Source organism: Tupaia chinensis, unplaced genomic scaffold (assembly GCF_000334495.1).
Source record: "Tupaia chinensis unplaced genomic scaffold, TupChi_1.0 Scaffold000182_1, whole genome shotgun sequence".
Lineage (NCBI taxonomy): Eukaryota > Metazoa > Chordata > Mammalia > Scandentia > Tupaiidae > Tupaia > Tupaia belangeri.
In genome coordinates, this window is record NW_006159657.1 from 1 (window position 1) to 10,839 (window position 10,839).

General features: G+C 48.0%; 1 protein-coding gene across 2 annotated transcripts in view; it reads right to left on the bottom strand.

The window, feature by feature from the left end:
* Positions 1-7: 7 nt before the first annotated feature.
* The window catches only part of USP7 (ubiquitin specific peptidase 7), a 42,519-nt gene continuing 31,687 nt past the window's right edge, over positions 8-10,839 (bottom strand). For both annotated transcript variants that reach the window (XM_006146502.3, XM_027771058.1), the window contains exons 16-31: positions 9,939-10,073; positions 9,304-9,405; positions 9,025-9,130; positions 8,066-8,158; positions 7,913-7,980; positions 7,459-7,559; positions 6,644-6,797; positions 5,807-5,874; positions 5,231-5,339; positions 5,060-5,137; positions 4,003-4,103; positions 2,453-2,552; positions 1,414-1,533; positions 1,231-1,302; positions 999-1,089; positions 8-619 (exon numbers count right to left, since the gene is read on the bottom strand). In XM_006146502.3, coding sequence (XP_006146564.1) covers positions 513-619; positions 999-1,089; positions 1,231-1,302; positions 1,414-1,533; positions 2,453-2,552; positions 4,003-4,103; positions 5,060-5,137; positions 5,231-5,339; positions 5,807-5,874; positions 6,644-6,797; positions 7,459-7,559; positions 7,913-7,980; positions 8,066-8,158; positions 9,025-9,130; positions 9,304-9,405; positions 9,939-10,073 — 1,605 coding nt within the window. In that variant the 3' untranslated portion in view covers positions 8-512. The remainder of the gene's footprint in view (positions 620-998; positions 1,090-1,230; positions 1,303-1,413; positions 1,534-2,452; positions 2,553-4,002; positions 4,104-5,059; positions 5,138-5,230; positions 5,340-5,806; positions 5,875-6,643; positions 6,798-7,458; positions 7,560-7,912; positions 7,981-8,065; positions 8,159-9,024; positions 9,131-9,303; positions 9,406-9,938; positions 10,074-10,839) is intronic.

The following is a 10,839-nucleotide window of genomic DNA, read 5'->3' on the forward strand; positions in this document are numbered from 1 at the left end:
GCACACAGTGAAGGAAAGAGCGCTATTTATTAGGTTGTGAGTTTCTCTGTTTTGCCTTTACAGATGCACAAAAGGTCATTGAAAGTGTAACTGAAGGAAACGGGTCGGACGAGCCTACAGAGAAGACTCTAGCTGCGGGGCTGGTGGACGGGCCCGGGGGCAGCCAGACAGCGGAACCATCCAGGAGCGGCCTTGAGCCCTGCCACGGTGACTCGCCGGCTCCTAACCTTTCTCCCCCATTACGCTGATAATCGCCTTGCATTGTGGTTACCATAAAATAACTCTCATTGGCATCCAAGCTTTATAAAAACACCTTCATTTTGCTCAAAAAGGGCAGTCAATAGATACAGAGAAGCCAAACTGAACAGCCTCAACAAAATAAAATTAACATCAGCAGCAAATCCTCTTGCTGAAGACTTCGGATAGGGTGCACGTGTACCAAAGTTCTAGGGCTGTTAAAAAGGGGCACACACCCACACACTGTCCCTCGCCTGGACACACTGGGTAGGAGGTCAGTTATGGATCTTAATCGCCTTCTCCAGGTAAGTGTAGCGACTCCTCTTTGGGGCTTTGTTGAAGTGGTCGAGCCCTAGCCACGGCCGCGGGTGAGACATGTTACCTGGTGAGGAGAAAGAGAAGCGGCTGAGACCAGGAGACAGAGCTGGCCTGGATTACGGGACCAGGAGGACACTCGGGACCACCAGGGCAGCTCACCCCCTAAAGCCGGGACTTCCAAAGCTAAGGATACCCATGCCAAAAAACTTCTTGAACATGAGAACTGTCACTCAGAGTCAGCAACACCCCCACCTTTTTGAGCCACCACTCAACATGTCGGCACTGGAATCTCTGCACAATGCCCAGGTTATGGGCTGCTTCCATTTCACTCTGGCTGGGCTTTACGGGCCACGCAGGTATGAAAAGAGAAGAGGGGCGGCCCCTCCCCAGCCACATGCACCTCGCTGTGCAGACCCCGGCCTCATTCTCGAGAATGTTCTTACCAGGCTGCGGTTCAAAGTCTTTCAAGTTCACTTCATACTCATCTTCATTTATGTACTGGTGTCGGCCCATCATCACAATTGCAAATTTAAACTAAAAGACAAAATTTAGAACTCCTTCATTATTCTCATACATCAGTAAAACCTGCATCTTCGGCAGAAAAGCAGGGCCACCCTGCTGGCCGACTCTGAGCTTGGCACCCACGAGCCCCTCCCAGGCCCGGGGAGCAGGTACCTTCTCAAACTCCTTTTCCTGGACGTCCAGCAGACTCTGGATCCGCTTCATCACTTCTCTGAAATGCTCGCCCTGGACGGCAAAGGACACACATGCTCACAGTTCACACCTTGCTCAGGGACAGTGGCCACTGAGGAGCTTCAAGTTTGCGTGTGAGATGTCCAACTGATACAAAAACCCTACCTGGTGTATCCTCAGCAAAAATGGAATTCCAAACGTCCCAAACACCTCCTTGTGGAAATGTGCCACTGTGATCAGCATCTCATTTTCCTTATCGATGTCGACCTGGTCCAAAGGTATTTCCTGGGGATACATTTCAAACACAGCTGAAATGCAGTTGATGCAGACAGGACAACTGCACTTCAGGTACCACTCGCTACTCCAACAGGAGGCTAGATCCTATTTTTGCCCAAATCCCTAGAATGAGGAGAGCTCACGCAGAAAATAACTAAATTTTCTTCAAAGGACAACTTGAGTTTTATTTATTATTTTGCTATAGGGTGTGTATACTTGCCGGAGGCAGAGCGGGAAGTGAGAAATCATCCCCTGGGGGGATGGTTACACCTCAATCCCTTCTCCATTCTCCTCTCCCAGTTCTGGGCACGCATGTTTTTCAAGTCGCCAGGTCTGGGACTCAAACTGTGTGCTGGGTCATGTTGGATCCAGTGCCTTAACTACCATGCCGCAGGCTGGCCCAACAATTTGACTTTTCAGAAACCAAATCATGTATCATTCCAGTTACTGCAGAAGTGTCAGTAGCTTAACAGTGACCCACAGTCTCTGTCTACATTTGCTTGGTGGCCCACACTTTAAATTAATTCCTAAGAACAAATACTGCATGATTTCACCTATGCCTAGGAGTCAAATTCAAAGACAGAAAGTGGAACGCTAGCTGCTGGGGAGAGGACAGGAGAGGAATGGGCAGACTTGGTTTGGGAGGATGAGAGGGGTCTGGGATGGATGGGGCAGCTGGCTGCATGCAGTGGGAACGGATCTAACACGCCCAATCATGATGGCGGTGGTGTGTGTGGTGTCACGTCTATCTTCTCGAATAAAACTTCCCTTAAAATCTAAAAGCACACAGGTAACCGCGGCGGGAACACGGACCACTGGTGCACACAGGACTGAGGGACATCTGCAGTCTGCTCTGTGTAAACGGGGGCGGAGCAGCCCCTGCCCCGGGGACTGTGTCCTCTCTGGCACCAACACCAGGACAGTTTACCTCTATTCGAAACGTTCGACTCGTTGCGGGAGATAAACATTCTAATAGCTCATCTTCTTGATGCACACCAATGATTTTGTAGCTTACAATTTCTAGCAGCCTGAACAAAAAGAGAAACAAGTAAGGAAGTGAGGTATCTACATTCATGAAGAACAAACAAACAAACAAAGAACCACAAACAGGTCTTCAGGGAAAAAGCATGTCTTCAGAGCCAGCAAGGTGTGTTGCATTGTGCTGTTTTGTTTTTAAGAAATGCTAGAAGCAGGTGTTCATGGGGAGCAGACAGACCTGGACCAGGTGGCCCTCAGAGCATGAAGCTAAGAGGAAGAAAGTCCACTGTGTCCCCAGCTGGGCTCAGTGGAAGAAGTCCCACTGGGCAGAGATACAGGCTAAACTGAGTCTTCCAGAACTCTGCAAATTCAAAATGGGTGTGTGTGTGTGTGTGGGGGGGGGCAGATGGCTGTCCTCACTCTTTACATAATAGAGAAAAGTCTCACTTTTAAAACATCAGAATTACAAATAGGGCTGGCTGGTGAAACGTGAGGCTGTGAGGTGCCCCACAAGGGAGGCCTGCCAGATGCACCCGAGCGGCAGGAGTATGCCGCACACAGGTCCCGGATGCCAAGGCTGGGCCCGTGACACCAAGACCCCGTCGAGGTGCTGCTTCCCGTCTCTTCCGCCCATGGGAGAATAAGCTTTTTGTAAAAGTTATAAAAGAAACATTTTCTAAATCAAAGACACAGAAATGATTTATCCTCAGGACCAGTAGTTAATGTTAATGGCTATATCGCTGGACTCCTGTGTAGTCAACCGTGGTTCAAATCCTAGACCCGGTGGCTTAAACTCACACTGGGAGTGCGTGTGTGCGTGCCCAGGATCCCGAGAGGAGAGTGGAGGAGAAGTGATTGCTGTGTGGCCACCCTCCTGGGGGGTGATTTCTCGCTTTCTGTCTCTCTGGTGAGCACACGCGCCCTATAACAAAAACCTATTTAAAAAAAAAAAAAAAAAAAAAAAAAAAAAAAGTAAAGGGCCTGAGTTTCTGGGCTCTGGAGAGAGAAAGTCATAATTTTTTTAAAAAAAGATTTATCCTCCAAAGAGACAAGGCAAAATAAGTGAGGAAAGAACAGTGCCAGCTATCCGAGCATACCTCTGATCAGTAAATCTCAGGATTCTCTCAATGGCCCGAGTGTTGACTAAACGGATCACAACTGACCCAATTTCTCAAATACAATTGAGTCGGCTTTTCCAGCTTTAGCTAGTCACCCAATCTGAATCATACCCTTCTTCTGCCTGGTTGTTCTACCTGAATCTCATCTTTACACTACCTCAAATTAGTATTGGGAGACAAGGAGCAAAGAAGGAAAAACAGCTTCATTATGAAATACTTGTACCCCCGTGCCAAAGCCAAAGACTGGCTTTGAGGTGAATTTGGGAATCACGCACAGGGATCCTGGTCGCATGGACTTCCAGTCCCACAGTGCCACGCAACTGTGGGGCTTGGGTAGCCGCCTCCCCCACCCACCTGCCCCGTGGTGTCAGGAAATACTTGCCTAAGTTTCCCTGACGCTCTCTCCCCGAGTTCTACAGCCTTTTTACATTCTTCTAACAGGTCCCGGACACACCCGTGCTTGTCTGGGTATAGTGTTATTTCCTGTGACGACAAGGTGAAGAAAGCATAAAAAGGACTGTCGCAAACCTCAAGGAGAAAAAGCACTGCGCCGGCCGGCCCCGCTCCTGCCAGCTGGCCCACGCCGTCCCCACTCCGGTTCCCCCAGACAGTCCCTCCTCTGTGACTCTCCTGGTGGGACACTCTGCCCACACCTAGGGCAGACCCAGTGTCAGGAGAAGCTAATGTCACACAGATGCAGAAAGCTTGCCAGTTCCATAAAAGGCTCTCAGGAAACGATTCCCTGAAGGGTCACCCAGGAAGCTTCCCCAATTCTCAGCACAACAAGAGAACGTGAGCCCAGATACAAGAGAAGCCGACTCTGTGCTTTCAGCCTCGTCAGCTCTGCACCAGGGAGGACAGCTGTGCTCCAACGTTCCCTCCATATTGACAGAGCCAGGAAGGTGGGAGACGTGGCACCCAAGCACACAGGGACGTTACAGAAGCACCCACAGGCAGCCCAGACTCCCTCAACCCAAGCAAAGGCAGGGAGAGCTGGAGAACGGTACTGCCCCGACCCAAGGGGCAGTGTCCAGAACCACGCTTGCCCAGTCAGCAGGGACAGGCATCTCCTTTAACTTCAGGTGGGAGGAAAGACCAAAGGTCGGGCCGCGTAACATGGGGGGCCAGTCACAGAGTGCCTTCTTTTGCTGCCTTGGCATCCAAGGCCCCGTTAAAATAAATGCATGGCCAACTCCGCGACACAGCAGGAGCGCACGGCTCAAGGGAAACCGGGTCACATGTGGTGACCCAGTTTGAAACATTGGCCCGGCCAGCCTGAAATACGCCGAGCACACCAAGTGCTCAGGATTGGGTGGGCTGGCGTGACCACACCCTGCGGGAGGGTGCTCACCTCTCTCATCTCGCGCTTCCTCTCCCACACGCTCTATTGTGAATGAAGAGAAGAAAAACTAGACAAAAATTCACAGTATCGAACTTACCTCTTCCCTAAATTGGCTGTTTAACCATATACACTTAAAACTTCGCCTGTTTTCAAAGTCTGTGATTTTCATCTTGAGCTATGAAGAAAGGACAGACTTGTTTTAGGCGTGCTTCCACAAAACCCCACGCTTATCTTCAGTACCCATAGTTACATTAATTTGGGCTCATACCTGCTGATAGTAAAGTTTCTTAGGTTGTCTAGGCTTGAAGAATTGTAGAAGATCTCTTAAGGTACCTTCATAATTATGTCTAAGAGGATTACCTGGGCCATCCCTATAACTACACAAGAAAACAGTATATAAATAAATGACTTGCTTATTTGTCTAAAACAAATACCCACGAGTGAGCGTAAGAGCAAACCACTAGCCTCACACCTAGACTTGCAGTTTGGACCTGGCACAGGGTTAACTTATGACTGTTTCCCGAGACCTCAGTCCCTCTGGCTGTCACATGTGAATGCTCTGGGAGTGGTGACAGCGCACAGAGGCCTGTGGGGCAGACCCAGCTGGACACATGGGAGATGGTCATGGCTAAAGCAGTCTGCTCCGGATAAGACTCAGTTATTTGCCATCTTGGAGTAAAGTGGCCAAGACGCGAGTGGTGACAATTCTACCTCTGAATCTAGGCAAGAACGGCATGTCAGGTGAAGTGGCTAGCTCCTTATTAACATTAGTTCCGGCATGTTTTGATGAACTACGGGAAGCATGAGACAGAGACCAAAGACAGCGTTTGTGAGCGTGGCTCACCCTTGAGACTTGAAAAACTGGAGCAACATTGGATCTGTGTTGAGTCTTTGTGCAACTGTCTTTGCAACCTGGGAGATGGGAACAAACCAGAAGACAGAAAGTAAGAAGCAAGTTTTGTAGGAAAAATTGAAATTTGCTTATGAACTTCATGACTAATTACTTGGTTAAATTAGTAAAGAACATCGTTATGAGCAGTCTGAGTGTAAATTCCAGAGAAATAGACTACCAAAACCTAATAAACTATCACCATGATGAAGACAATTCTTTAAAAAGGATTTTGGGGGACCAGCAGATGGAATGGTGGTTGGGGTGCTGGACACCCACATGGCCAACCACCGTGTGAACCCCGGACCTTGTAACTTGCTTTCTCACTCTCCACTCCCTCATCTCTTTCTGAGTGTATGTACAAGCAAATTGAAAAAATAATAAGTAAAATTAAATCAGTAATTCTTTTTTTTAAAGAAGAGGATTTTGAATTTTAAATTTGAGGTCTGTACTTTTTATTTGCTGATGATTATCTTTACAATGGTAACACTTGGCCTGTTATAACTGAGGAAAAGGAGTGTTTCAAACTGTTAGCTCAAACCGAATCATGCCAGGGTAGGGAAGATTTCACACACACAAGCACTGGCACGGCAGTGGAGAGGCCGAGGAGAACACGGCTCGCTCCCATGGCAGTCCCAGCCTGGGTGCGTGTCAGCCAGGAACTCCCTCAGACGACGGCATCGTCACCCCTCCTCCTGAGCCGGGTCTACCAGGCAGCCTCTTCAAGCATTTTACAAACTGGTTGTTCTGACAAAAAATTGGAAGGAAGGGGAAACTTTCTCTACTACCTACCTGAAAGTAATTCATTCTATTTGATAACGTAACCACAAACCCAGGGTCATTAGGGATTGTTTTATCACAGAAAATAACATCAACACGATGGTAGAGGTCTCTGAAATATTCTTTCGCGGTAGGTAATTCACTGTTATCGTTTTCGGGGTCATCCCTGTGGGGGAGAAGAATAAATGCAGAATAAATCAAAGCCCACAATAGGGGGTAAGAGACAAGACAGCAACATCAACATAGGTCCCGACTCCTGCTTCTGGGTGCAGGAGTCTGCCCTGATGCCCCGTCAACGAGGTACCAGAACCAAGGCAATCCGCAACCGGGTGTGCCCCAAGCCACACATAGGGCCTGGCTGCCTATCCTGTGGATCTCCCCACCTCCGGGCAGACACAGACTCAAGACGCACTGCCTGGCCCACAGGACCAGCAGGCAGCAAGGCCCGGTCTCCGACCCGAGTGTGTACATGGCGCCTCGATGTGACCTCGAGCTGCTCGTGGACCCACTGGGTTCACACACAGATGGAGCATGTGAACCGCCCCTCGGGTGCGCCGAGGGATTTCATTTTCGTGTTTTAGGGGCAAGAAAACGCCGTGGTCATCATCCATGAAGATGACCCTGACAGTGACCGTGCTCACTGTGGACACTACTGGGTGACACACCAGTGAGGGAATGCTCACCACCCATATCCGGAACCCAGAGAAGCCCAACTATAGCCGGCACGGGCACTCTTAATAGAACGTGGCTGGGGTCTCCCAGGAGCAGTTTTGACTTACAAAAACATCACTTCTGCAAAGTGATGCAATTCTTTGGAAAGTACCTACTTCTGAAAGACGATAATGTCACCGTCCATCAGTTCATCGAGGGCTTTGTCCAGGGACACGTCATAGTCCTGGATCCTCTCCGTCAGGTTCGGCTTGACTTCCTACAATAGGGAGAGGACACAGGGATGCTGCAGCGCGTGGCGGCTCAGGGCTGCCGCTTCTGCCACAGCCTGCGCGTTCTCCACAGCACGTGGGATCCAGCCATAATTCTGCAAGTTGAAATGCTAATAACTCATCATCACTCATTCATAAATAAACCCGTAAGTATGCAATACTCTCCGATTCTACATAGGTAAGAATCACAAATCTAAAACTGATTCTCACCCAAAGCTCTGGGTGACTCAATTAAGAGACTTTTACAAAGTAATAAATTCAGGGATAGCGAAACATATAGTAAAATCCCTCCCCCACACTATTAAAGAATTACTAATAAAGAAAAAAGAGGCATCCACACCTCATAGAGGATAAGGCTAGTATCCTGGATAAATCCTGCTCTGTCACACATAACTGGGAGCAAGTCACCTAGGACACAGAAAAACATGTTTAAACCCACAGCCGTAATACACGGAGCACAAGCTACGTGGAGGCAAACACAGCTGGGACTTACGTATTTTGCAGGATATTGGTGTGTAGATATGCCCACAGTAATTCAAGCTCCGTGTCTTAGGATCATACATCTTCAAAAATAACATTACATCATCTACAAAGTTAACAAATGCAATTTGTTAGAATCTTAACATTCAGTATAATGTTATAATGTTTCTTTCTTTCTTTCTTTTTTTTTTTTTAAAATGAGCAGAATGTTTAGTACATCAGTGACAAATGAAATGACAGCTTACAGTCCCTGAGAGGTACACTATGCCAGATGAGGCTGATCCTAAGACTATGGAGGCAGTTTCCACACATCAGACCCAGGGGTATTGCCACATCTGAGGCAACAGAGATGAACAGAAGGCAGTGAAGTTAGAAACCCTGGTTTTTAGCCCTGGACCAATGTCACCATAGGAATATTTAACAGTCGTCCTTGCCAAGAGCGACCACTATATTACAGTCGGAAAAACCTGTCATTTTCAGCAGGGGTCAGTCAATTCCAGCCCACCTGTCGTGTGCAGTGGGCTGTACTGAAAGACTGTCAGCACCAATGTTTGTGCGTCCTCTGTGGGCACTTCAGTGCCACAGGGGCAGGCAGATCACACGGCCCAAGCCAGGGACAGTTATCCCCTGACCTTTCACAGAAACGCATGCGACCCTAGCCCTGTGTCTGGCCAAAGTGGTCAGCATGATGAGGGGTTGAGGGGCTGGTGAGCATGACAATGGGGCTGAAAGAGCCCGTAGGACCCCAACACACGACTTGTTTCTCCCTACCCCATGGGATGCTTGCAGCTGAATCAGTCCCATTAGACTTCATCAAGAAGCCTTGAACAGGAAAAGAATTCAGTGAGCATTTGTGGAATTAATCGAGATCATCCTTTGAGGGAAGAAGGCTAATCCTGTGTGTTCAGAACAGCAATCTGGGAGTCCGACCTGAGTGCTCTCAGTGTGGCCAGGCGTGTTGTGGGCACTTACGATCTTTATCAAACTTGGGCAGTGTTGCTCCACTGGCAGCCAGCTCAGGGTCTACTGTTTCCAGGAATATTGTCCAAGGATTTTCATTATCACTGAGTTCAATCATCTATTTCCAAAAGAGATGCCGAGTTTAGGAGATTTGAATGGCTCAGGTGACAGCAAAAATCTACAGGTGATGACTGAAGAAAATGTCCAATTCTATTTAAACTGGACTGAAAGGGAAATGTGTGTGTTAACCGCAGGGTCCCACACGAGATACGTTATATCAACAATATTTACGGTTTTGTTGCCGTCTGCTTCATTATCTAACATTGCAGGTCGTTTTGTTCCATTACTCCTTGCTTGCATGGGCCACAATCGAATTTGATCTTGTGGAAATCCCTAAAGAAGAAAGTTAAAAAAAAAAAAAAAAGCTCATATTCTAATTCTCAATTTAATAATTCTACGGCTGTAGAAAACAAAACTTGGGACCAGCTGGCAGTGTAGTAGTTAGGGCAGCTGGATCCCACATAGCTGGACTGAGCTGCATTTTGAAACACATGCATGTGCATGCCCAAGAGCTTGAGAGGAGAATGGATTATGGCATGGCTCAGGTCCTCTTTACCAAGAGATTGTTGGGGGCGGGGGGGGGAGGGGGGAGAGCTGCATTCATATGCAGCTTCTTTCTTTGCAAATTCTATTGGAAGACTAGATTATAAGAGCAGAGTCATGACTCAAATGTGGATCCCCATACTAGTAGGAGCTCAGGATTTTTCTTAACACTCACTCCTCACCGGACAAATGTGCTCCGAGCAGCCACCACACTGTTAGGCAGTGCCCAGACACACCCACAGAATAACCCAGGGGGCTGCCTTTTCCAGCTACAGAGAAAGAAAGTGCAATTTGGGAGCAGCTAAGAAGACACTGGCACGCACCATGGTCTGAGAGAGGTTCTGAACAAACTCGGCAAGTGAAGAGTTCTTCAATACTTTGAACACAGTGTATTTCACTTTTTCTTCATCGTACATGTCATTTCCTTGGTGGCCACAAAACTGGTCCTCTGCAACGATCTGAAAACACAAAATCACGTTCACGATCAGCAGAAGGAAGAGCTGATCAAGACAGTGTACATAGGGGAACCAGCAGTTAGTGTAATGGCTATGTCGCTGGACTCCCACATAGTCGACCGCGGTTCGCGCCCCGTACCCCATGGCTTAAAACCCACGCAAGGGGCATGTGCATGCATGCCCAAGATCCCGAGAGAAGAATGGAGGAGAAGGGATTGTGGCGTGGCCATCCCCTCTGGGTGGTGATTTCTTGCTTTCTGTCTCTCTGTCTGTCTGGCGAGTGCATGCGCCCTGTAGTGAAAACCCCCCCCCCCCACCAAAAAAAAAAAGACAGTGTACATAGCGAATTGCCAAAGTCAGCCTTGTATGCCACAGAAACATGTCCGGAAGGCCAAGGAGAAAAGTATAAAATGACCAAAACCTAAATGAGATGTTAATTTAGGAAAGACAGGATCACGATCCCTCCTAGCTATCTTGAAGCATCAGCTGGTCTGACTGTGAGGGGACCTCCCCCTTAGGTCTCTAACCACCTTCCTGACTTTTCACACTGTTCTGGTCTAGTGGCTTAAATTAAATCACTACTCAGAGATTAAGACCTCACTCCTGCATGGGAATGTATAACAGGTCTTTGAAAGGAAAAGGGAATTAGGTATGAGTTTATTTTGGTGCACAAAAACTTGAAATCCATTTAGTTTTTTCATGATATGCATTTTTATATGCATCTTTTTTGAAGACCCTAACAGTCAGTGAACTGGCAGGAGCAGTTACC